The sequence below is a fragment of the Stomoxys calcitrans genome, chromosome 3, assembly GCF_963082655.1.
Source record: "Stomoxys calcitrans chromosome 3, idStoCalc2.1, whole genome shotgun sequence".
Taxonomy (NCBI): Eukaryota; Metazoa; Arthropoda; class Insecta; order Diptera; family Muscidae; genus Stomoxys; species Stomoxys calcitrans.
The window spans coordinates 197,412,620-197,439,926 of record NC_081554.1 but is presented as its reverse complement, the minus strand read 5'-3'; the positions used below and the strand labels follow the sequence as shown (position 1 = coordinate 197,439,926).

Sequence of the window (27,307 nt, the reverse complement as noted above, 5' to 3'; positions counted from 1 at the left end):
ATCCTGGCGAGACCATCACAGAAAAATTTTCAACGGTGGGTTTTCTCTCCTAATGCTGGCAACATCTGTCAGGTACTATGCCATGTAAAAATTTCTCTCTAAAGAGGTGTGGCACTGCAGCACGCCTTTCGGACTCGTCTTTTAAAGAGGGCCCTTATCATTGAGCTCCATAAATTGCTTTGGAGGCTGGAGACACTTGGTGGCTATGTCCTCAAAAAGCGTAACATGGTAGTCTTCTCATAGTACGCGTTCTAAAATATTAATCCCAATCGGACAACAATTGCGGCTTCCAGGAGCTTCAGGTGTCAATTCGGGATATAGGTTTATATGGGAGCTATAATAAGATATAGACCGATTAAGACCATACTTGGCACTATTGTTGGAAATCTTAACGACGTTATTATGTGGTCCAGTAATTAGTATTGGGTTGCCCAAAAAGTAATTGCGAATTTTTCAAATAGTCGGCGTTGACAAATTTTTCACAGCTTGTGACTCTGTTATTGCATTCTTTCTTCTGTCAGTTATCAGCTGTTACTTTTAGCTTGCTTTAGAAAAAAGTGTAAAAAAAGTATATTTGATTGAAGTTCATTCTAAGTTTTATTAAAAATGCATTTATTTTCTTTTAAAAAATTACTTTTTGGGCAACCCAATACATTTGTAGAATTATTTATTTTTAGCAGCTGGTATGACATTATAAAATTTGCTATAAAGCCAACCAAATACAATAACATCTACATCAAAAATCATGATTAGTTGAATTGAGAGTATGGACAATTAAAAAATTATGTAAAATAGTTGTTTTTTTTTTAAGTTAGGTGGCAGGTTCCATTGAATGAAATATAAAAAAAAGCCGTAGGTGCCATACAATTCCATTGAAATATTTATTTTATAATATTTATATTCTTTTATGATGTAAATAAGGGAGGAAAAACTCAGTGCTAGTGTAAAATTTTGATTGTTGCTTTGTTCGTCAACAATGTTTGTTGTCATGAGTGGGAAAAATAAATTTGCAGAAAAAAGAGATGTACTAATTGGACCAGCAGTAGATATTTTGTTTTGTTCTGCTGTAATGCAAACATAACAATGTGCTAATGATGAATAGGGGAATTCCGTAACATTCAGTATAAACTTTGCTATCACCAAGGCAATTCGCTGTACATATAGGGAATACAACATGCAAATAAAAAAAGCGTACATTTAAGTATTCTCCACCGTACAATGGGGTATACTTATTCAGTCTTTCATTTTGAAACTCCCGAAACTCCTCTTTACCAATGCGGATCTTAAGACCTTTAAAGATCCAAAGCTTTGGAGCTTTTCCCAATTAAAAGTACCTGCCCAAATCTTTAGTATTTGACCTTAATAACAGTTATAAACAAAAGAGTTTACTTTAGTATTCTTAGAACTTCATATTTTGCCTTTCTAATGATAACGAACAATAAACTAATAATATTCGCGTGGGTAATAAATTAAAGTTAATGCCACCCTCCTAATTTATGACATAGTATAACCTTATCTACAATACTTTGATTATTTTTAAGTGAGTATAGGTTATTTTTTATTAACGACGTTGTTACGATGGTGCTGCAATTAGTAAATTTGTAGAATTCTTTATTTTTAGCGGTTGGTATGACATTATAAAATTTACGATATTTATTTAATAATTTTTCTATATGCCTACCCTATTACCAACGATATTGTCTTACTGTTCTATGGGCTGTATCAACTATACACAGAAAAACTGAAAATTTTAGTTTAATTAAGAAATGTGTATGCTTAATGAAAAATGTTGCTGAAAGTGGACCCATAAAGGAATTGGTATTATTAATTAACGGTTTTGTAATTTGTATTTATGATTATAAACTTAATGAACTAATTTAAAGGAAATCGTTTTTTATAGCAACAAAATATTTAACTGATTTAATTCAAGTAAATAATTGACATTTGTCCATAAATAATAAATTTTTTACTTCAGTCAAATAATTGGGAATGAAAAATTATTTGATTGAATGATTTTTACAAAAGGATAGGTTCTTAATGGTACAACCAAATATAACTAAATGCATCTCAATACTCTGCAAAGTATTTGAGTTTATACTATTGTCTAGGCGACAAAAAACTCCGTGTCAAAGGAGTTAATCCAGTTAAAAATTAGCAATGGATGCAATACAAGAGAATAAAGCAATTGGTTTCACTTCGGATACTTCTTATTGATGTATGTGCCGTTGGGGATTGAAAATGTACCATATCGGTTCATATTTGGATATAGCTCTCATATATACCGATCAACCGATGTGACTTCTTGAGCCCCTAGAGTAGAGCTGGCAAACTATTGATAATCGCAACAACCGATATTTTCGATACTTTTAATTATAACTATCGATAGTATCAATACTATCGTTAATTTCCCATCACCTATATATTACAAACGAAAATGAGAATTAAGCAGTAAGGAAAGGCAAAAGTCGGGCGGCGCCGACTATATAATACCCTACACCTAGCCTACAATTATATATTCGGGCAATAGATATAAGTATATGAGAGCTACATCTTAATCTGAACCGACTTTTATCGAACAGATCGTTTGAAAATTGATTATTGATTTGATTATATAAGTCCACAACTTTTGATCAATTGCATGTTCTAGATTTTTCTAGAGGAGGAAATTGGTTTACAGTATCAAATTCTTGAGGGCACAGGTGTCGAACTTAGCCACTTTTTACCTCTATCATTTTTGTGTGTAGTTATTTTCTTATACCCTACACCACCACTGTGGTACAGGGTATTATAAGTTTGTGCATTTGTTTGCAACGCTGAGAAGGAGAAGAGCTAGATCCATTGAAAAGTATACCATCCGTCTGTCCGTCTGTGAGTCCATGTATTCTTGTAATCAAAGTGCAGGTCGTATTTGTTATCCAATCATCACAAAATTTTGTACATATCACTTTTTTGGCCCAAGGACGAAGGCTATTAATTTTGGTAAAAATCGGTTCAGATTTAGATATAGCTCCTAATATATGTATCGCCCGATTTGCACTTAAATGGCCATAGTAGCTGAATAGTTTTGTTACTAATTTTAACATATCTGCGAAAATCGGTTCAGATTAAGATATAGCTCCCATATATATGTATCGCCCGATTTGCACTTAAATGGCCGTATTAGCTACAATTTTCAACCGATCTGCACGAAATATGGCACGGACAGTATTGTTTTCGATCCTAAAATATGTGCAAGATTTCATCAAAATATGTTCAGATTTAGATATAGCACCTATATATATGTTTCGGCCGATTTTCACTTAAATGGCACAAATTTGGCACGGATTGTTTTGCTTCTGATCTTAATATATCTGCCAGATTTCACCAAAATTGGTTCGGATTTGCATATATCTCCCAATTTGTAACCGATCTGCAAAAAAGTACGGATTGTTTTATTACTGATCTGCAAGATTTCATCAAAATCGGTTCAAATTTGGATGTAGCACCCTACCTATTTATCGCCGGATTTGCACTTAAAGGACCGCACTAATAACAACTTTCAAACGATCTGTTTGAAAGTCGGTTCAGATTTTGATAAAGCTCTCACATATATATTTATTTATATATTCGCGCATTTAAAATTGTAGGGTAGGTGTAGGATATTATATGGTCGACTCCGTCCGACTTTTGCCTTTCCTTACTGGTTTATTATCGTTGTTTAAGTTTATCGCAATAAAACTTATTTTTCATATAAACTCTTGAATCTATAGCTGTATTTCTTAAACAGCAGTGTTGTATGGCAACAAAGCCCTTAATATAAAGATTAGTAAGAAATAAAGTAATAAAATTCAACAGTTTTTTTCCGAAGGGACATATTTGAAATGAGGTGTGGGGAGCAAAAATAAACGTGAGCAAGAAAATAAATACGTTTGTATATGGTCGCACTTATTTTTCTGTTATCGCAGACATTTTGCAGAGAATATTTTCCTTTAGGGGCCACTTCAGGGCTGGACAAACAAATGTGTTTTGATTGCGCATTACATTTCAGATTCTTTCCATACAGACAGACATTTAAGGGCACCAAAATATTTTCGTTTACATGTAAGCGCAATACAGTAATGTGTTGCAAAAATAAAAATACCTTTAAAATTTTATAAATTATTGTTGTTGTTTTGTTTAAGTTCTTTAAAACTCTTAAATGTTGTCTTGTTTTTAATAATCTGACAAAAGTAACTCTGCTTCAGATGTTTTAAAAAATTCAGTAAAGTCGACGGAAATTCAGGTTGGCAAGTCTTGTGTTACATATGAACTTCGTTTTTTATTTAGCGAACATAAACAAAAATAGATTATACCACTTGAGGATTATTTGAAAACAAGTCATGTTAGGCGACCAACATTTTCTTTGTAAATCTCAAACAATGTGAAAGTCAACATCACAACTATCTCTATATGGGGAATGCAAGGCAATTTCAGTTCAAAGAAACCATGTTACAAGGGGTTCAAGTATTTTTTTGTTTTCATTTATATAATGCATGACGACTTGAAGGACTTGAAGGTGATTGTAATTGAATGCAGGTGAAAGAGACTGAAATTTCACCATAGCTTAATTGTCTTTCAAAGAAAAACATTTTCGGGTGATAACTGACTGACTGACTGACTGGCTGCCCAACTTAAGTGTCAAGTCAAATAGTTCCACTTGAGTTATACGAGAGCATGAAGTCGTCTTCAGTCAGCCACCCATTTTCAAAAGTATTTGAACAAGTGCGACTGACTGACAGTCAAAGGCCTTGATTCATCAACACCAACGCCATAAGCCGATTGTTCGTTCACCTATTTACGAAAAACTATAGCAGTTGCGGTAGTGGAAAAGCTAAATAGTAGTGGAAAAAAAGAAAGAGAAAACGCGTTAAGGAAAATTGTCGGCATCCTTTACCCGATTCAAGCGCCAGCCAACCTCAACGCCCACACTCCACTCGACTTCGTTTTTGTAGCATTTTCATATATCCTTGGGAAACTGGAGCTGCCTTCGCTGGTTTGGCAGATTATTTGCCATTGTTTTGTTGATGGTTGTGGTGATGGTGGCGGCCTACATTTAAAATGTAAATTTATACGCTCTGTGTGCCGTAATTAAGCATATTTTGTTTGTCCTTCCCGAGTGTTTATGTTAGGCGCTTCTGTTATTTCTTGCTTTAGAATTGTAAACCTGAGGTTTCCCTCCTACATATTTAATTAACCCATGTGGACATTAAAATTGTTGTGAGTGTAGTTGTCTTGTGTTTTGTGCGAGCACTGATTGGTTGAAAGAATTGTTTGCCCTGAATTTGAATGGCCACTTTGAGTTTTCATCCCATTTGATAGAAAAGGGAGTGAAAAATCCAAGAAATGAAATCTTTATGAAAGTTACCATAGAGTAGATAAGTTTGGAAAGTTTTATTAAAATTATTTAAACACCCAAACAAAATTGCTAGTAGAAGAAACGTTTTATGAAACATAAAAGGTTCGGTTACTAACCCATAGACCCATACCATAACCATGACATAACAACCGGAACCTAAAATGAGAATATGTTCCAACCAAGAATACTAATCGTAACATCAAAGGTAAACTTAGATACTCCGCAGCGGAATTACCATGCGAGAGATTTACCCGCAGAAACCGGGCCATAAACAAGGTTCAGATTGTTCATTTTTGGCATTACGAGTTTCCTTACGCATCTAGGTTGAATGAGATATGCCACCATTCTTCAGAGCGATGTTGCCGAAATATCTTCCGCTATGCCATTTTTTGTCGCTGGCACACACCTTGAGCCCGATCTAACCAAATGACCCACTCACACAGCGCACAGTGGGAGAAAAAAAATATATATTAAAAAATATGCCGTGTGAGAACGGGTGGAGATATCTCTTTGAAATGATTTGAGCACCTTAGTGTTAGTGAGATCGTGTGCAAAGTTTCAAGGTCCTACGTTGTCCGGGTGGCTTTTGGCAGGCCTCTAAATTTGGTCGCCTCGGTATTTCGAAAAATTGTTTGGGCTGTCAAATCTCTACCCGTTCTCACACGGCATATTTTTGCCTAGTTTTTTTTTCGATTTTCTCACTGTGCAGCGCTAGTAGGGGACTGTCTAGGTCTTCTCCTATTTAAAGGAGTAGTGAAGTTTTGCGCCTATATTATTTTACCAAACTTTAGCGATGTGAATGATAGTCTCACAGATGTATCTTCATCAACAACTGCAGAGATCTTTCCTGAGTAAAGTACTCATTTAAATCTTGTTGAATAAGTAAAATACATTCCCTTTATACTAGTTGAGGTATTCGGAGCAGACGAAGTTTAATTCGTGTACTGCATGTCTCCTGTTCCCATCAGCATCATTCAATCTATCAAACGATGATTCAGTATTCCAAGGATTTAGACATCATCCTGGTCAAGTCTCACGAAAATTTTTTAGGGCGCAGTCGGATATAGGGGCTCAAGAAAGCAAACTTTATCTAAAGCTTACCCGATATGGCCCATTTGTAGTCCCCAACGACCTACATAGATAAGAAGTGTCGGTGCAAAATTTCAAGCGGATATCTTAATTCGGTTGAACGCTAACGTGATTTCGACAGGGGGACGGACATGGCTATATCGACTCAGTATGTAAAGAATATTAAATATATACAGTGGCACATACCTTTTCATAAATAGCATTTACGCAAACTGACTGTAACGTAGTTAGGACAAGATTTTACCCAAAATATTTTAACTGATTATAAAACTGGGAATGATGGTTAACAATTTTAGCAACTAAAACTATTTGACAGAAAAACTTTGTCATTCAAACAATATGTTTTCTAAAACGTGGCGTAAGTATACATTTCTGTGCCACTGTATGTATACTTTATAGGGTCTCAGTTCAATATTTCGAGGTGTTACAAGCGGAATGATTAGATTTATATACCACCATTATATTTTAGTTTGAATTGGATCAACATACTACATCGTCACAATCTGTAGAAGGTCGTGACAAATCCATAAGGACGTCGAAGTACACCTACGAGAGGTCGTCTGCTATCAACTCTTAAGGTGCTATTACGCGAAATGGGCTTTACATATGTGCTGTCAATTTCAGTTCGATATTTCTAATAATAAATATCAATACTGTCGTTAATTACCCATCTCCTATATTTCAAACGAAGATGAGAAGTAAAAATCACGAGATCGATTTATGTAGAAGCAATATCAATGCACATACCAAATAAAACCAAATTTAATGAGTCAATTGGAGGTCGTGATGAAAATTGTGCCCCCTACAGACGCAACGTATCTTTTTGTTTACATTTAGTGTCGGATCGCTTATTTTTTTTCAATTTTGAACTTTGCCGATAGTATCGATAGTCAATATATCAATCGTTATCAGACAAAAAATAAAATATCGATTGTTCCATCGATATTTTGCCAGGCCTTTTTCTGTATTAGAGAGCCATTCGCCAAATACGAATGGCTCTCTAATCGATATGTATTCTCATCCCATAGTATGGTGGTATACTAATTTCGTCATTCCGTTTGTAACACCTCAAAATATTCTCTAAGACCCCATAAAGTACATATATTCGTGATCGTCATGACATTTTAAGTCGATCTAGCCATGTCCGTCCGTCCGTCTGTCGAAAGCTCGCTGACTTTCGAAGGAGTAAGCTAGGCGCCAGAAATTTTGCATTATTCGTATCTTATCTTATTAACATAGGTTGGGATTGTAAATGGGCCAAATCGGTCCATGTTTTGATATAGCTGCCATATTAACCGATCCTGGGTCTTGACTTCTTGAGATTCTAGAGGGCGCAAGTCTTTTCCGATTTGGCTGACATTTTGCACATATCGTTTTGGTAGAACATCCAACAACTATGTCAAGTGTGGTCTAAATCAATCCATAACCTGATAGAGCTGCCATATAAACCGATCTCCCGAATATACTTCTTGAGCCACTAGGGAGCACAATTCTTATCCCATTTGGCTGAAATATTGCACGATGACTTTTCCTATAACTTCCAATTGATGTTCCAAAGTATGGTTCTAATCGATTCAAAACCTGATATATCACCCATATAAACCGATCTCCAAAATATACATTTTGAACCACGAGGTGTTTGAGTTTGTAACACCTCGCAATATTGATCTAGGACCCCATAATGTATATATATTCTTGATCGTTTCGACTTCCTGAGTCGATCTAGCCATGTCCGTCCGTCTGTCGAAATCACGATAGAAGTCGAACGCGTAAAGGTTGCCACTTGAAATTTTGCACACATACTTAAAATTAATGTAGGTCGTTGGATTGCAAATGGGCTATCTCGGTTCAGATTTGGATATAGCTCCCATATAAACCGATCTCCCAATTTGACTTCTTCTTAACGAAATATGGTTCGATTTGGGCCAAATTCGATACGGATATTGACTGGTTTAACAAGTACAAGTTACATTGTTCAATTTTGTAGAGCAAAATATTGGTCTTTTTGGTAGCCATATCCAAATATAAACCCATCTGGACCATATACGACACGGATGTCGAAAAGTCTAAAATAAGTCACTGTGTCAAATTTGAGCGAAATCGGATATTATGCCTTTTATGAGTCCAAAACCCTAAATCGAGTGATCGGTCTATATGGCAGCTTTTTCGAAATCTGGACCGATTTGTGTCATATTTTAGGAAGATATCGAGGGGCGTAACTTAACTTACTGTCCCAAATTTCGGCGATATCGGACAATAAATGCGCCCTTTATGGGCCCAAAACCTTAAATCGAGAGATCGATCTATATGGCAGCTATATCCAAATCTGGGCCGATCTGGGCTAAATTTGAGAAGGATGTCGAAGGGCCTAACACAACTCACTGAGCCAAATTTCAGCAAAATCGGATAATAAATGTGGCTTTTTTGGGCCTAAGACCCCAAATCGGCGGATCGGTCTATATGGCAGGTATATTCAAATCTGGAACGATCTGGGCCAAATTTAAGAAGGATGTCGAAGGGCCTAACACAACTCACTGACCCAAATTTCAGCAAAATCGGATAATAAATGTGGCTTTTTTGGGCCTAAGACCTAAAATCAGCAGATTGGGGTATATGAGGCCTATATCATATATAGTCCGATATAGACCATCTCCGAACTTAACCTACTTATGGAAAAAAAAAGAATCTGTGCAAAGTTTCAGTTCAATATCTCTATTTCTAAAGACTGTAGCGTGATTTCAGCAGACGGACGGACGGACGGACATGGCTAGATCGTCTTCGATTTTTACGCTGATCAGGAATATTTAGGGAGGGAAATAGATATTTCGTGTGTTGCAAACGGTATGACAAAATGAATATACCTCCATCCTTCGGTGATGGGTATAAAAAATGTTTCCTGTGAAATCAATTTTGCCAAATTTTTGATGAAATATGTTTTTGCATAAAATTGATTAATTTATTTTAAGTTATTTGTTATGACTGTTAGTTTTTTACAACAAACACAATTTTCTTTACCCCTGTTCCTTAGTGGAATATTCATTGGCAAAATTTGCAATTTACAATTTTCTTTGGCCTTAGGTGTTAGTAATCCGTTCGCAAATTTTATTTGTTAATCAAGAGCTGTGGGAGATTTAAAATTGTATTTGGATATAATCTATCATTGTTCAGAAATTAATTTTAAACATTCATTTAAATTGTTGACATTGTAACAAATAATAATAATTATAATACTAGCAATGAAACACCCAACAAACCATTCTGTGCTAATTTGTTAATTAATTGTGCTCAGGCAAGAGCAACAACAACAATCGCCGTATGCTTGTAATTAGTTTTAGCTTCCACTCGAGAAGAATGACGCACCACCGTCATTACTATCTTCTTCAGCTTGCAAAATTCACTCTTGCCTACTTAAGTTTGAGATAAAGATAATGATTGTATTGTGTGTGTGTGTGACTGTGACTTTGGCTGTATGTAAGTGTGTGAATGTTTGTGCAATGTATTTTGCCGCAGTTGTGTTTTGTTTTTCTGCATGCTAACAAAATCTCATTTTCTAAACAGTGGGTTTCACAAAACCGGTTTCTTCTTTTTTTTCGAACTTTAAACTTCTTCAAACCAAAACATTGTTCATACATTTTTGTTCAATTTTATAACGGAGCTGCATGAGTAATTAATCAGAAAGTTTAGCTTGATGTGTTTTAATTTGTTTTTTTTTTAGGTAGGTACTTAATATATAAGGAAATAACTTTCAAAAACCTTATTAGCTCATTTTCCATTTATAAATAACTAAAAAATGCCACTTCATAAAAAGGTATTTACCCCCCTAAGGGATGTGGAGGGAGATGCGATTAGCTAAACAGTTTAAATAAAGAAAAGTTAAAAATTTGATTGTAGTGAAACATATTTCCGAATCTAGGTAGTCATGGCTGCTGCGAAAACAGCTCAGTAGATGCATTGCAAACAGGGATACTTCTCTCATATCTATGTGAGCTGTTCGCTTCGCATATCAGCGCATCAAATAAATGACTCAGAATAGTCTTACATGACTATTTGTGAGGCTATAATTGCCGCTGATTTTTCTGATGCTATTGCCAGGGTTCGAACTCAGGTGTTCAGAACCATAGACGTAAGCGCCAAACCCAGCGCCACTGTGTCTGGAAAGACGAATTGGGATAGGTTTATGTTATATAAAGGGTGATTTTTTAAGGGCTATAAAAAGTTAAAAAAAACACATAAAATTCAGAAAATTGCATGAAGTTTTTATTTGAATCGATAGTACGGTCTATATAATTTAATGTTTGAAGATTATTCCATACAAAAGTTGACCGTGACTGCGCCTCAAAAGGTCCATCCGCTTAGCCCAATTTTGGCATACTCTTTCCAACATTTCGGCCAGTATATCACGAATAAATGCTTCAATGTTGTCTTCCAATGCGACAATAGAAGCGGTCTTGTCTGTATGGACATGAGCTTTTACAAAGCCCCACATAGAATAGCCTAAAGGCGTTAAATCGCACGATCTAGGCGGCCAATTGACCGATCCCGAACATGAAATAAAATGTTCACCGAACTCGCCTCTCAATAAGTAAATTTTTATGCGTGCTGTGTGGCAAGTCAAGTTCTTGCATTTGGAGCAACAAAAAAAGTTGGATATCATCTCACGGTAGCACTAACTATTTGCAGTTACGTAACGATTCGCATCATCTTTGAAGAAGTACGGTCCACTGATGCCAGCAGCCCATGAGCCGCACCAAACTGCGACTTTTTCTGGATGCATAGGTAGCTCATGCAATGCTTCTGGCTAGTCTTCACTCCAAAATCAACAATTCTGCTTTTTTACGTACCTATTGAGTCAAAAATGAAGAAGTGCGCGATGAATTTTCTTAACAGAGCACGCATTCTGACAATAAAATTCAATAATTTGCAAGCGTTGTTCGTTTTTAAAACGATTCATGGTAAAATTACAAACCAAACTGAAGATGTTTGACTGTGAAGCAAAACACGAAACGAGCATGAGCTGTTTAAATTAGTGTTACCAAAAAGATAATAGCTAAAAAATTACCCTTTATTAATAATTTACCCTTTATTAAGTTATCAACTCTTGTAAATAGAGACATTTTAAATCAAAAAAAAAAAAAATAACCGGTTGCTTAACTTTTTTTTTACTTTCTATTGATGTAGGTCGTTGGGGATTCCAAATGGGCCATATCGGTTCAGATTTAAATATAGTTCCCATATAAACCGATCTTCCGATTTGATTTCTTGAGCCCCTGGAGCCGCAATTTTCCCCCGATTTGGCTAAAATTTTGCACATAGTATTCTGTGCCAAGTACCATTTAAATCGGTCAAGAACCTGATATAGCTTCCTTTTAAACCGATCTCCCGATTTGAATTCTTGAGCCCCTGAAAGCCGCATTTTTTGTCCGATTTGGTTGAAATTTTGAACATAGTGCTCTGTTATGACTTCCAACAACTGTGCCAAGGACCCTCCAAATCGGTCTCTAACCTGATATAGCTTCCGTAAAAAACGATCTCCCGATTTGACTTCGTAAGCCCGTGGGAGCCTCAATTTTCATCCGATTTTGCTGAAATTTTGAACACAGTGTTCCGTTGTGTTCCCATACAAACCGATTTCCCGATTTAACTTTTTGAGGCCTTACAAGCCGCAATTTTTGTCCGATTTGGTTGAAATTTTGCACATAGTGTTCTGTTAAGACTCTCAACAACTGCACCAAATCGGTCTATAACCAGATGTAGCTCGCATATTTTAGGAGAATCTATGGTGGTGGGTTCCCAAGATTTGTCCCGGCCGAACTAAGCACGCTTTTACATGTTTTTCACTGCTATTATTTGAATGCCTTAATAAGGCGACATTTTTAAAATAGTCTCAAAAACTCCAAAACTCCACGTTCAACAAATATACCAATATATTTGCTTATTTAGTTTTGTGCTGACGTACAACAAATATAAATAAAGCAATGGCATTTCAAGAGATTTCGCGCAATGGAATAAAATCAATAAATATTTATATATTGTCTTGCTGCTATTATTTTAACCGCAACTGTATATGTGGTATTTCCTTATTTGTCTAACATTTAAAGCGGAGACACGGAAAAAATGATGTTGATCGAAGGTTTATAATTACGGAATTTATGGTGAAGGAATCTTTGAGGAGTTTCAAACCATTGAATTCACCCGGACCTGGTGGAATATTTCCGGCCTTACTACAGAGGGAGGCAGACTATCAGGTGCCCCACCTGACCAATATTTTCACAGCGTACATGGGACTTCCATATACTCCGAAAGCCTGGAAAGAGGCAAGGGTGGTATTTATACCCAAGCCCGGCAGGACAAGTTATGCGACAGCAAAGGCCTACAGACCTTTCTACTCAAAACCATGGAACGTATTGTGGACACCATGATAAAGAGTAGGACATCCAGCCAACTGCTCAAATACAAACAGCATGTCTATGTCAAGGAAAGGTCGGTGGAGACTTCCCGGCGCGAGGTTGTACATAAAGTAGTTCGAGTTAAGGGCGTGAGCGACGAATGCAACCCTGTGGAACAGCGAAATGGCTGGTAGGACGGCGAAAATCCTATAGATCGTGAGAAGACTATGCTATACTGAAAGGAAGTAAGAAGGAAGTCAGCATAGCTATTGATATCATAACAGGACACATAGGACTACGAGATCACTTATGTAAAATCTGTGCGGCAAGTGATAGCATGTGTAGGGCATGCGGGAAGATGACGAGACGTTGGAGTACTTCCTTTGTCATTGCCCGGCTTTCGCGTCTAACAGATACCGGAACTTAGGTGGGGTCACAATACGAGACATGAACCAACTTAAGGGCGTGCCATGAAAAACAATTAAGGATTTTGTAAGTAACACAAAATTGCCAACTTTGAATTTCTTTTCGAGGTTCCTTTTTTGTAGTATTTAGAGCGCACAATAAGCCGATTACAGGCTTAGGTGTATGTCCATAGCGTGGGGCGTGGGTCCATGGGGCGGATTAACATCCGCACCCTCTTTTCAACCTAACCTAACATTTTAAAGCCATAAGATTGTATTTGTAAACTTCGTTGTATCTATTAATCTATACTCGTTGTATCTGTGTTGAATGTTTCTTTAGCATTTTTCTATTACATATGTAATAACACATATGCAATACATATGTAATAACAATTAATTTAATACTGTTAAGTGTCGTTAAGCAAGTAAACCTTTTTTGTTGTCTTAGTCACCCCCTACCTAGTGTCTAAGGTCGACCGATTAAGTTATTAAATCATTTTTTTCAACAACTCTGCACGCATCATTTTTATATTAGTTGTGAAAAAAACAACAACAAGCTAATGTCATATAAATGCCATTATTAAGTCTTTTTTTAGTTTTTGTATTTTTTGTTCGGAAAAGCTCTATTATTGTTATAATATCTAATTAAATTATTTGTCAGGGAGTTTGTTTATTTTTAAAATAATTTTCAATAATTGGTTAGTTGTACTTTATCATGTTTTAAAAATTGCTTATGTTTGCTTTATAGTAAAATTTCAAGTGAGGCAAAACACAAAATTGATAGGTACATAAAAACAGAGTTTCATGTTAAATTGGATGATTTCCCTGCAAAGCAAACGCAATTAGCTTCTGTTGCCACGGGACATTATTCACAAAACAAGGAAATCTGTCAAATAAACCAATTTCAAATCTACATCAAGTTTTGTGAATACCGGGGTTATAGTTTATTTTTTTAACATATCTTGAAAAATAATTTAAAATATCAAAGTTTGACTTTTAAAAATTTAAACTGAATTTAACTTGTTTTCTTCGGAGCTTCTTGGCTGGGAGGTGCGTGGATTCCATTTCAAACTAATAGTGAATTTGGTGGTATTACAATCTAGCTATACCTGGCTCGACATAGCTTTAGGTTAGGTGAGGTAAGGTTGAAACCCACATACACCTAAGCCAGCAATCAGCTTGTTATGCACTATAAAAACTAAAAAGTAACCTCTACCAAGTGAAAAGGCGCTAAGTTCGGCCGGGGCGAACTTTGAATACCCATCACCTCGGGTATATATGTAAACCACGTTTTGTCAAAATCCGGTGAAAAAGCATACCTTATGCACCATAGCAGCTAAATCGAAATATGTTCCGATTTGAACCAAATAGCAATAAGTACAAGTCTTTGTTCAATTGTGTATAACAAAATATTGGTCTTTTAAGTAGCTATATCTAAAAATAAACCGATCTGAACCATATACGACACGGATGTCGAAAAGTCTAACATAAGTCACTGTGTCAATTTCAGTGAAATTGGATTATAAATGTGCCTTTTATGGGGCAAAGACTTTAAATCGATATATCAGTCTATATGGCAGCTATATCCAAATCTGGGCTGATTTGGACCAAGATTCAGAAAAATGTCGAATAGCCTAACACAACCCACTGTCCCAAATTTCGGCGAAATCGGACAATAAATGCCCCTTTTATGGCCCCAAAATCTTAAATTAAGAGATCGGTCTATATGGAAGCTATAACCAAATCTGGACCGATTTGAGCCAAATTGAAGAAGAATGCCGAAAAGCCTAACGCAACTCACTTCCCAAATTTCGGCGACATCGGACAATAAATGCGCCTTTTATGGGCCCAAAGCCTTAAATCGAGAAATCGGTCTATATGGCAACTATATTCAAATCTGGACCGATCTGGGCCAAATTGAAGAAGTATGTCGAGGGGCTTAACTCACTGTCCCAAATTTCGGCGACATCGGACAATAAATGCCCCTTTAATGGGCCCAAAACCTTAAATCGGGAGATTGATCTATATGGCAGCTATATCCAAATATGGACCGATCTATACCATACTGCAAAAGTATGTCGAGGGGCTTAACGCAACTCACTGTCCCAAATTTTGGCAAAATCGGACAATAAATGCGCCTTTTATGGGCCCAAAACTTTGAATTGAGAGATCGTTCCATATGGCAGCTGCTATATCGAAATCTGAACTGATCTGGGTGTCGAAGGACCTAACACAACTCACTGTCCCAAATCTCAGCAAAATCGGATAATAAGTGTAGCTTTTTAGGCCTAAGACCCTAAATCGGCGGATCGGTCTATATGGGGGCTAAGTGAAGATATAGTCCGATATAGCCCATCTTCGAACTTAAACTTCTTATGGACAATATATATATATCAATATCTCCATTTTTAAAGACTGTACCGTGATTTCAACAGACAGACGGACGAACATGGCTAGATCGTCCTAGATTTTTACTCTGATCAAGAATATATATAATTTATAGGGTCGGAAATGAATATTTCGATGTGCTGCAAACGGAATGACAAAATGAATAAACCCCCATCCTTCGGTGGTGGATATAAAAATGTTAATTCAGGAATTCCGTACTATCACCAAATCCCTAATAGTTCTCCATTTCACCCCACAAAGTCGGTTCAAATCTGGCATAGTGAGTGTGGACATATAGATTTACCTTCATGTATTATTACCTTTATGGATTATTAAAATACAACTTTACTTTACATTGATTCCAATTTGTTTATACTTAAATTTCACCCTTGTCCTTTTGTAGCCTTAATATCCACATTATCCTGCTGGTGCGTGATCCAAGAGGTACTATGCAATCGAGACGTCATCGAACCTGGTGTTATGACAATGAAGATTGTGATGATCCAAGGATTTTATGCAAGGATTTGGAAGCTGACTACGACTCCGCTGTGGACTTGCTTAAAAAATATCCATCCAGATTTAGGTAAGTAGTTTTAAACGCACACACAAAAAATGAAATGCTGAAATGTTCTTGTGTTTTTAATCATATTTCAGAACTCTAAGATATGAGGACCTATCATTAGACCCCTATGATATGAGCCAGGAGATATTGCAGTTTTATGGTCTACCCTTTGATCCTTTAGTCGAAGAGTTTTTGGATACGCATACAAAAGTGAATATAGGTGGAGTGAGTTCTACGTTCCGTGACTCTAAATCGGCACCATTCCATTGGATCCAGGATTTGAGTGCAGACGATGTAAGTATGACAATTGGAAAACAAGTAAGAGCGTGCTAAGTTCGGCAGGCCCGAATTGCGCGTTATCTCTCTTCAGGCAAACAAAATAAATAAGAACTGTTATGCTATTGGAGCTATATCAAGTTATAGTCCGATTCGGATCTTAATGATGAACATTGTAGAAGTCATTGTGTAATATTTCAGTCCATTCGGAAAGGAATTGCGCCGTGTAGGAGGTCAAGAAGCAATTTCGGGAGATTGGTTTATCTGAGAGCTGTATTAAGCTATAGATCGCTTCAAACCATATTGGAAACGTATGTTGAAGGTCATGAAATAAGCCGTTGTACAAAAAAATATTTGTGCAAAATTTGAAGCGGCTGGCTTTACTCCTTCGAAAGTAAGCGTACTTTCGACAGACAGGCGGACGGACGGACATGGCTAGATTGACTTAAAATGTCATGGTGATCAAGAATATATATACTTTATGGGGTTTTAGACGCATATTTCGCATATTTTGCAAACAGAATGACGAAATTAGTATACCACCATTCTATGGTGGAGGGTCTAATAATTTAAAATGCAAGGTTTTCAAACAGAAAACATTAAATTAGAAAATATCAATATATAGATGTTTTGAGATAAAGATACTTTTTATACCCACCACCGACGGATGGGGGTATATTGATTTTGTCATTCAATTTGCAACACATCGAAATATCCATTTCCGACCCTATACAGTATATATATTCTTGATCGTCGGAAAAATCTAAGACGATCTAGCCATGTCCGTCCGTCCGTCTATCTGTTGAAATCACGTTACAGTCTTTAAAAATAGAGATATTGAGCTGAAACTTAGCACAGATTTTTTTTTATCCATAAGCAGGTTAAGTTCTATTATGGGCTATATCGGACTATATCTTGATATAGCCCCATATAGACCGATCCGCTGAATTAGGCTCTTAAGCCCATAAAAGCCACATTTATTATGCGATTTTTCTAAAATTTTGGACAGTGAGTTGTGTTCGGCTCTCCGACATCCTTCTTTAATTTGGCCCAGATCAGTTCAGATTTGGATATAGCGGCCCTTGACAACTTTCTGCAATTAGGCCCAGATCGGTCGAGATTTGGTTTTAGCGGCCATATAGACCAATCTCTCGGTATAAGATTTTGGGCCCATAAAAGGCGCATTTATTGTCCGATGTCGCCGAAATTTGGGACAGTGAGTAAAGTTAATTCCCTCGACATACTAGCTGCCAGATAGACCGATCTCTCGATTTAAGGTTTTGGGCCCACAAAAGGCGCATTTATTGTCCGATGTCGCCGAAATTTAGGACAGTTGGTTCTGTTAGGCCCTTTGATATTCTTCTTCAATTTGACTCTGACCATTGTTTAATGCTTTCAATTCAAAGAATAGTATAGCAAAAAACATTTAATAGTCAGCAAAGAGTGTGTTGTTGCTAGAAGCATTTGACTGGTTTCCTGTATCGCCATTTCATTTTCTATCAAGAAAAATCATCAGCAGGAGATGTCAAATGGATCATGGTGCATTACAACCATTCCAACTCTTTAAGACGACTTGATTCATAAGCACAGATGTGTACTTTACAACTTACTCTAGTTGGAATGGTTTTAAAGCACCATGATCCATTTGACATCTCCTGCCGATGATTTTTCTTGGTCGAAAATGAAATCGAGATACAGGAAAACAGTCAAATGCTTCTAGAAACAACACACTCTTTGCTGACTTTTAAATGTTTATTGCTAGTATAGCAATAAATTTTTAAAAGTTTTTTGCTGAATACAAAGCATTAATCAATGGTCTAAAGCCGGACAATATCCTGCAATGGAATCTCAATAATATTTGGATTTGACAATGCCACAGTCAGCTAATTCAATTTAAGTTCAACACTAACTAACAGTTATGAAATAATGCTTACTTCCGAGCATGTTGTTGTGAACTCAAGAAACACAAAGTGTGAACAATTTCATTGCACATATTGAACTATAATTCCAAATTTCTTTGAGAAGTTCACTCAGCAATAAGTTTCAGAAAAGGTATCGTCGTCGACAATATGCCTTTACCCATGCTTGGTAAAGTGCTTGCTTATTCCAAAGACATAATTTTAAGTTAGATTACTAACACCAACTGAGTTTTGAGCTATTTCATCTATACTCATGAAAAGTTAGTTTTATTTGTACAAAGTTAATTTTCCAACCCCTTACGAATTTTTAACTAAACGTGAGTAATTATCATAAACTAACGTGTATTATTTAATCAACTCATATTTACGATAAGCATTTTTCTGAGTTTATGTTAATTATTATTTGTTGTTGTTTTTTTTTACAGATAAAACATATACAAAAATCATGCACAAAGGCTATGGATTTGTGGGGCTATCGCCGAATAGATAACTTCACCGATTATGCTCGCAATTTTGATCCCATCATCTTGCCGCCTCCGTTTTCGTGAGACTATTATGGGCCATTGGCGTTAACAACGTTAGTGCAATGAACAACTTATTTTTGTCCTTGTCAAAACTACATATAGAGAAAACAAAACGTCTTTTTCAGCCCTCTACTCCTTGTTGTAGTTACTGTTCATTTATGACATATGGAAATTTTTGTTTTTTTTTTTGTTTTATGTAAACTCGATAGAAATCTCGTTTTTAACAATTGATTAATGAAAGAGAGAATTTAGAATCTACTTAAGGCATACACATATATCACATGTAATGCATATACATAAGAAATAAATGTATATGTAGGCAACTGTATAGAATAGACTACGCTATAATTCTTTATGGCACTTCCTTTTAAATTTAAAAACAGAAAAACAATTAAATAATTTTTATAGAAGCAAAACCCAATTGTATTAAGGTGTTAATAACAATAATATCAGAGAGAAAACTTCTGTGAAAAGCAAACATAACTTAAAAATGACTTATAATTAAGTTTTGATTAGCTATATAATAGAGAATAGGAAATCACACATTAATTTTAACCAATCCTAGTATAATATGTTATAAACAAATTTTTAAATTTAAGCTTTTAGATATGTATAGCTAAACAAAAAAAAAAAAAACAACAGATACTTCATTACATTGTCTACATTTAGGGCTTTTCTACACCATTAGGATGTAACCATCTACGCCGATAGAACAGTGCGAGTTCACATTTTTTTATATATGTTTCGTTAAATTGATTAATTGGTTTCCCTAGTAAGTTGTCACTCACTCATTCATACTCACATTCGCATTCGTTAAATATTAATTATACTACTGTACATATATAATATTGTTTTATATCACAATGATGATAATAAAGAGATGATTTTATTTGTAAGGAATAATAAAAAACATAAAATAAAACACTCAGAATATCTCAAAAAGACCCTAGCAAAATTAGGCTCCACAACAAACGCAGCACGAAACATTGTTTAAGAATATATACATAGACCACTGTGCTTATATTTGCAAACAACAACAACAACAACAAAATGATGAGAAACCAGTTTTTCAAAGTATTGCTAGATATGGTACAATACTATTTGTTAAATCAGACACTTTCAACTAAAAGCAATGAGATACCCACAATTCAAATTTATATATAAAAAGAAAATAAATAAAATTCATAAAAATTTCAAACTTAATAATCCGAATAGTACGAAAACAAATGAGGGTAAGTTAAAAAGCAAGTAAAGGCGCTTTATGTTCGGCCGGGCCGACACTTGGAAACCAAGGATTTGGCTAACATTTTTTTTTTAACTTGGACTATGTTAAAATCCAAATCAGAGCCAAACTTCTCACATATCAAAGAGTGCAGTCCCATGCAAGTTTAAGCTCAATGATAAGGGGTCACCTTTTTATAGCCAAGTCCGAACAGTGTGCCGCAGTGCGACACCTCTTTGGAGAAAAGTTTTTACATGGCATAGTACCTCTCAAATGTCGTCAGCATCAGTGTTGTCACTCAAGAAAATTATTTGCTAACAAAATTTGAGGGAAATCCTACCAAACGCGACCGTTTTATAGCCGACCCCGAACAGCGTGTCGCAGTGCGACACCTCTTTGGAGAGAAGTTTTTACATGGCATAGTACCTCAAAAATGTCGTCAGCATCAGTGTTACCACTTAAGCAAATTATTTCCAACCAAACCCGACCGAAACCTACCTAATATTCCACAAGCCATAAATATCCATTTTATATCCACCACCGATGAGTTGGCCATTTTGGCATTCCATATGCACCATATCAAATTATGTATTTTCAACCCTATAAACTATACATGCTATAGGGTCGTTATATAATTATAGGCGATTTTAAAGTGTCCGTCCGCCTGTTTTTTAAATTCACTCTACAGCCCAAAGTTCAAAGATGGCCTATATCATGATATAGCACCTGATCTTCAGATAAGAAATCTTAAGCTCATAAAAGTCATGTTTTTACCCCAATTTAAATGAACAATTTAAGAATATGAGTTCAAAGATAAGCTTTTTCTTCTCATTTTCGCCATACAATGAGTTGCATGGACCCCTCAACATTTGAGTATGAAACAGATATGACCATATACATATGTGCACGTTGCTGCCATAAATCCAAGGTATACTTATTTAAAGGTAGTGGCAGTTGCCCAACAACAAAATATTGAGTACACTATCTGTCAAAGTCAGTGATTAGTACAACTCTGATTTTGTGTATGTTACAAGTTCGCGCCATTTTTCGTTGTTTGTGTGTGCAATGGTTCTTAACTATGATACACACACAACCAAAACTCGTTGACAGAAAGTGCACTTCGCGAGAAAAAATGTTACTCAGCTGTTTACAGTACACTGGGAATTATATCATGCATAAACCCCAATACACTGTTCATTAAATCCGGATTTACGGCTCTCGGCAGCTGATTTTTTAAAGGGAAAATATAAGATCGAGCCATTAATTCCGCATTTAAAGAGAAGTGTAGACGTGGTTTCCGATCGAAGTAATTAAACGACCAAAAGCCGCATTTCTTACTCAGAATCTACGAAGACATCCCTTAACTGTAGTTCCATTTACGGTAAATTTTACAACTTAGGCCTTTTTCTCTGAAATTTAGAGCTGTGAGATCCCTTGAAACAATATTTGGCCCCTCAACATCCATGGTTTCATTCAGCACTCTTAACGAATACACAGAAATGACAAGAAGTGAAATAATTTTGAGTTATCCCCGACGATTCACTTGGTATTTATACCTTGGAAAAGCCTACCTAAAATGAAGGTCAGCCTACCAACCTGCCAAGAGAATCAAAACCTTCCAATTTTGGTAGGAACAAACCAAAAACGACAACAATGGTCAGCATTGGAAGGAGAAAACCACCGCTGAAAATGTGAATGATACTCAAGTCAAATCACTGTTTTGGGTTATATGGGCTGTGTAAGTGTATTTAGAAACCTATTAGGTAGATATTTGCTGCGAGTATTGGAAGTTCTAAATGTAGTAGGCATACCAACATTCTAAGGGCAAATTGGGAAAAATTTATATAAATCTAAAGGCTTAAGCAGTCAAATGCCAGATAATCGAATTATGTCCCTTTGACCCGATGGAATCCTTCGTCGGCAAGGGCTGCCGCCTCGGTGTACAACACACTTCTACAACAACAACAACTAATCACCTATTACATGCCCTGATAAACCTACTTTTTTTCTGCAAAATTGATATGCACCTCTAGAATCTCAGAATGGATCGATTTGTATACTTATAGCTTAAGTTGCTACAACAACAACTAGTACTTAGTATCACATTTGGAAACCTTTAAAAGTCCTCCTGTATTTGTGACAAATGTAGGATTAAAAATTAGGCCTTGCCGGCAGAACTAAGATTGCAGACAAAGAACCCTTGTTTTTATATGTAGTCAACAAATTTTCTTTGTCTTTGACAATAGGCCGAGCAGTAGTAAACGATAAAGTGCCATTTAGGGCTCGCCAGTTAAGCGACATGTATTGAAATAATCAGAATAATGCCTATGTTACCTAGGTTAAAAATAAGACTCCTTACCTCCTTCCCGGTTAAATTTTTAGGCATGTTTAAGCATATTTTTAATCTTCTCGACAATACCTTTCATTTGATACCAATATTGCCTAGGTTGATCCCCTTTACCAAGGGGTAGTTTTGGGCCACTCGGAGGCCCAAGGCCTTTGCCCCAAAAACAGACTTCAGATTCGTGTTCGATTTCAGCGAAATCGGAGGTGCGCCCTGTAAAGTGAATTTTTGTCAAAAGTTGTTCTGCCGCACCTCAACGCCAATCTCTATAGTCACCACATATGTAGAAAGCCTACCCTCCATGAGCCCGAAAAGGATAAAAACCGAATTATCATCTTTTTTTAATCCTTATTCAAACAAATAAGTACACTAGACTTCGCCAATGACCTCAAAAATCCAAATTCTATTCTAGCCCTTACCAGGCAAATACCCTTCGTATTTGCAAACAGGTGAATGGCGTAGTTCTGATAGTTCAAGGTTCTTTTTACCTTTTTTGAAAAAAAGGACAGTATATGGCCAGCAACGATTCTGGGTTTTTTTTATTTTATGGACAAAATTTTAAATTTTAGTATTGTTGTATACATTAAAAACTTGCATCTGTAATGTGTGTAGGAGCAATGGGAACTATTGTGCACGCACCAGCTTGTGTATTTGCCATTTATTCAAAATATAACGAAAAAACTCTATTGTGAATTGCATATTAGCAGCTGTGATTGCACGAATCATTCACATGGTAAATTTGTCCGTGTATTAAAAAAATTGGTGAAATTTGCATAAATTGTTACTGGAAATCGTCCGCGTACTTTATTTTCCATCAGAAGAGAGCGTAAGAGAGAGTTTATTTTGGAGAGTTTTGTAATTGAGAGCTTGCAAATTTCTACTTTCTACTTTCTTACGGCCTTATTCACCAACCTTAATGTAGATTTGAAATAGGTTTATTTGACAGATTTTCTTAATAGAACTGTCAAATAAACCTATTTTAAGGCTTCATTAAGTTTTCTGAATAAGGTCGTTACTTGTTTGAAAGTTTTTATTGGACCTCATTGTAAATTATTTTTTTTTTTATCAAAAGCAAGCCGATTAGCAAAATGTTCTCGTATAGTTAGATTTCTCTTTTGAAAGAAGCTAGTTAGTTAGATTTCTCTTTTTGAAGAAGAAGTAAAACTTTTGGAGATATTGCAACTTTTTATTATAGTGTCTTCATCATTATTCAGACGTTTAAATTAAAATATACATTAGAACAACTAATTTTTAGAAAAAGTTCCTAGTTGCAGAAAATTTTTCATAAAATCAATGCCACATATTCTTACATATGTATGTTGTTACTGTGGTAATATATCTGTATGATTTTCGCCACTACATACTAAACCATCGGACGGGTGCTCAATTTTTATATCATTTTGCATTATATTAGGTTCAGGCAATTCGGAATAAAATGATTGATGCTGTGGAGATATTAAAGTGATGTTTGTTGACGTTGATGTGTGCGGCACTTCTGAAGGAGTTTCTTTTATATTCACCTCTTCGCTAGGCATATTTTGCTTCATGATAAGATGCTGATAAATGTTATCAAAATTTGGTATGGATGTGGTTTGTTCTGTTCGATCTCGATTGGGGGGTGCGTCAACTGCAGTATAGGCTAAGAACTTGTTTTCGCCGACCAGCGGCAAGAATTGGCAATCAGATGATTTCAATGGTTTATCCTCCGCTTGTATTGTTTTTGTTTTCTTCATTTTGTGTGATGATTTCGATGCTTTTGATTTTTCAGAATCTACATATGGCTTGGGTTTCCTACCGAAGGCAAAACACCCACTGTATTTTGTTACCACCGGTGTTAAATTGTCTGCTGCTTTTGTACTAGAATGGAATTGTGGAAATAATTTATATTGAAAAATTCTAGCATATTATCGCCATTTTGAAACCCCCTTTTCAAATGCTATCAACTTACACCGCTTTAAGAGTCTCCAATTTCGGTATATTTTTGGCATTCATTTTATTTCCTGAAGCTTCTAATACTGCCAACTCCTCAGGATGCAATTTTTTCATATGACTGCGACAATTTGAACCATTTGCAAAGGTTCTCTCGCAAAATTCACAAGAATATGGTTTTAGACCTGCACTTATAAAGTTTTGAGTGTTGTCGATGTAGTTTAATTAAAGAGAAGTTATTTACCTGTATGTAGCAGTAAATGATTCTTTAGTGCTTTGGCTCGTTTGAAAGCCCTCCCACAATAATCACAGTTATGTTTCATGTCATCAGAGTGAACAAGAAAGTGCCGATTTAGTGTGGCTCTTGAGTTAAGCTGTAGACCACATTTGGGACAAATATGTTTGTTGGGGCTATGGGTGTCCATGTGTATCTGCAAAAAAATTAATATCGAAGTGTTATGTGGATATGTTCCAAACCCAATTTAAACATTTCTCTTACCCTTAGTCGTGAGTTATTTTTAAATTTCTTTTTACATACTTCACATTCGAAGGGCTTGAGGTCGGTATGTGTCAGTAAATGTTGTCTCAAATTGGAATTGGTTCTTAGACTTAGGCCACATTCCTCACAGATAAAGTTTTTATCGTTTTTGTGTTTAAAATTGACATGTGCCTCCAACTGAGCCTTTGATGTGAAACGAGACTCGCATTCTGTGCACTTTTTGGTTTTGCGTTCCTCCACAGGCATATGAATGCGCATGTGTCTTTCGAAGTTGTACCAACTTTGGAGAACGCGATCACATGAAGGACACTTCCATTGTTTGTTCTCATTGTTAGTGTCATGTTTTAGCTTCATATGCTGGCAGCATGTAGAATATAATGGAAGTCGTTCGCCACACTCTTTGCATACTCCATTCAAAGGAAAATCCAAATCGATAACCTTTTTCTTAGAACATTTTTTATTCCTTAATTTTTTTCGCTTCCGTTGCGATTCATTTTGCACATCCTTGGCATCAAGTGCAACCAAGAGCGATTCGTCGGTACTATTCGATTTGCCTAACTGGGGTGGTTTTTCTTTAGTATGTTTAAAACTATCACCAGAATCGCTATGCTGCTGATAAGCGCAGGGGACAGTATCAAAAGGATCACTTTTTTCTACTTCTTGATTATTACTAACAAACGATGCTTCATCGTACGTCATTTCTCCCAAGGATTCATGGCTTTTGGGGCCGTCCGAAAGATGAGCGCTTTCTGGGGGGCTGAAGGAATTTCTTTCCTCATTGAGGTACTCGGTTTGATTGCCATCGCAAGCATAATTTTCGACATTCTGTGGGAACCAAAGACTTTTATCGTTATCAGTAACATCGAACTTTAGTTTTATGCCTTTTAAGTCTAGCACATCTTGAGCATCCGATAGAAAGTTATACATTTGTTGCACCCTTTCCACGCGTTCATTGAAATGTATTATGGTAGAGACTAGCCCATAACAGTATTGGCACAAAACATGTGGCATAACATCGTCCACCGATGTCTGAACCCAAAAGTATTTTTCCAAAGCTTCTTTTAATGTTATCTTCGTTTCTTGGTTGGTTGCAACCACTGTACAATGGTTGGCTAGAATGTTAACGCATCTTTCAGTTTCTTCATTGGCACACAGACGACACCAACTACTCCATGGACGAAAGCGTCTAGAGCGCTGCATGATTCAAGTGAGGAAAGGAAAATTTACTTCTTTGTGTTTTTAGCCGGCATATTTTTAGCGGGGCTTTGTCTTTAATATTTAATTTTATTGGCAATTGTACATTAACGTACAATTTTAAATTTTTTTTTGAAACAAGAATTATAATTACACCGCGGAATGGGCTTTGCGAGAGAGAAAAAACATTTATCAATTTAATTTGACCATTTCTTTCCAAAACAAACCACCCAACTTATCAAAAACAATTTTTTGTTTTGTTTTGGTTATCAACTTCACTGCATTCACAGGGATTTGATAACGCAGCATGACACTCTATTGGCGTTATCAAATCCCAGTGATAGCTTACTTACGATAAACGATAGAAATTAATTTGTTTGAAAATCGATTAATATCATATTTCGGGCTAATCGAAACAATGGACAACAGTTTTTAAAATTTCGTTTTATTGTATTTATGGATACCTATCAAGGCGGTGGTCTCGTGCAAACAGCTGCTAACAGCCGGCCAGGTTTGACGGTATTAAGTTGACAGATTTTTGTTTGCATTATTTTTGCTGTAGTCTTCTTTCTCGCATATTCTCTGCTCATGTACCCACACGTATTCACACACTCATATACTTTTCTTTGTGTGTGTTGGCAAAACGTCGATCAGCTTGATGACAAAATGGCGGATTGCACCAGATGTTTTGTGGATGTTGTACAAATGAGACCACCTTTAATTGTTTTGCCATGACAGATATGTAAATCGAATAATCGTAGTTTACATTGATGAATTTAAATAAATCCAAAAACAAATCCTGTCTCTGGCGCGGGATAGCTGTAAGCACCACACAGGCCGGAACATTGAGGTCCGATCTGTGTGCTGCCACGAGAAGCTTAGCTGCGAGCTACCGTTCACAGATTGGAATGGAATGATCCATACGGAGTAGCTGCAACGGCAGTCAGCGGTATCGAGCGGAGTCTCAGTGAGAGGTCGGGCGGCACCGGCTCATGCACAAATACTGATTGGCTATGATGCTCGATATGACAAGGCGAGTTATTGGCGCCCGCGCCAACCGTCACCCTGTTCCCGCGGCGATAGGTTTGGACCGGAACTAGCTTGCTCACCCATAGGGGCTTGATGAGGATCGCCACCTCCACAGGAAAATGTGCCTACAACTCAATAACAAATCCTATCCGTGTACTCTGCGTTTTT

At 36.3% G+C, this 27,307-nt stretch overlaps 2 protein-coding genes across 4 annotated transcripts in view; one reads left to right on the top strand and one right to left on the bottom strand.

Annotated features, from left to right (window-relative positions):
• The window catches only part of LOC106088367 (carbohydrate sulfotransferase 4), a 100,885-nt gene extending 81,777 nt beyond the window's left edge, over positions 1-19,108 (top strand). For both annotated transcript variants that reach the window (XM_013253852.2, XM_013253863.2), the window contains exons 3-5: positions 16,045-16,224; positions 16,296-16,497; positions 18,824-19,108. In XM_013253852.2, the coding sequence (XP_013109306.1) occupies positions 16,045-16,224; positions 16,296-16,497; positions 18,824-18,946 (505 nt within the window). In that variant the 3' untranslated portion in view covers positions 18,947-19,108. The remainder of the gene's footprint in view (positions 1-16,044; positions 16,225-16,295; positions 16,498-18,823) is intronic.
• Positions 19,109-23,695: 4,587 nt separating this feature from the next.
• Positions 23,696-26,365, bottom strand: LOC106088189 (zinc finger protein weckle). Of its 2 annotated transcripts, XM_013253592.2 has the most exons (5): positions 24,917-26,365; positions 24,662-24,848; positions 24,437-24,602; positions 24,009-24,345; positions 23,696-23,933 (listed from the first exon to the last, which is right to left on the bottom strand). In XM_013253592.2, the coding sequence occupies exons 1-5, from the start codon at positions 26,114-26,116 to the stop codon at positions 23,811-23,813; spliced, it is 2,013 nt and encodes a 670-aa protein (XP_013109046.2). In that variant the 5' UTR covers positions 26,117-26,365; the 3' UTR covers positions 23,696-23,810. The 2 variants fall into 2 exon arrangements, with proteins under 2 accessions (XP_013109046.2, XP_013109037.2); XM_013253583.2 differs by having other exon boundaries at positions 23,696-24,345; positions 24,917-26,364.
• Between the last annotated feature and the right edge of the window lie 942 nt (positions 26,366-27,307).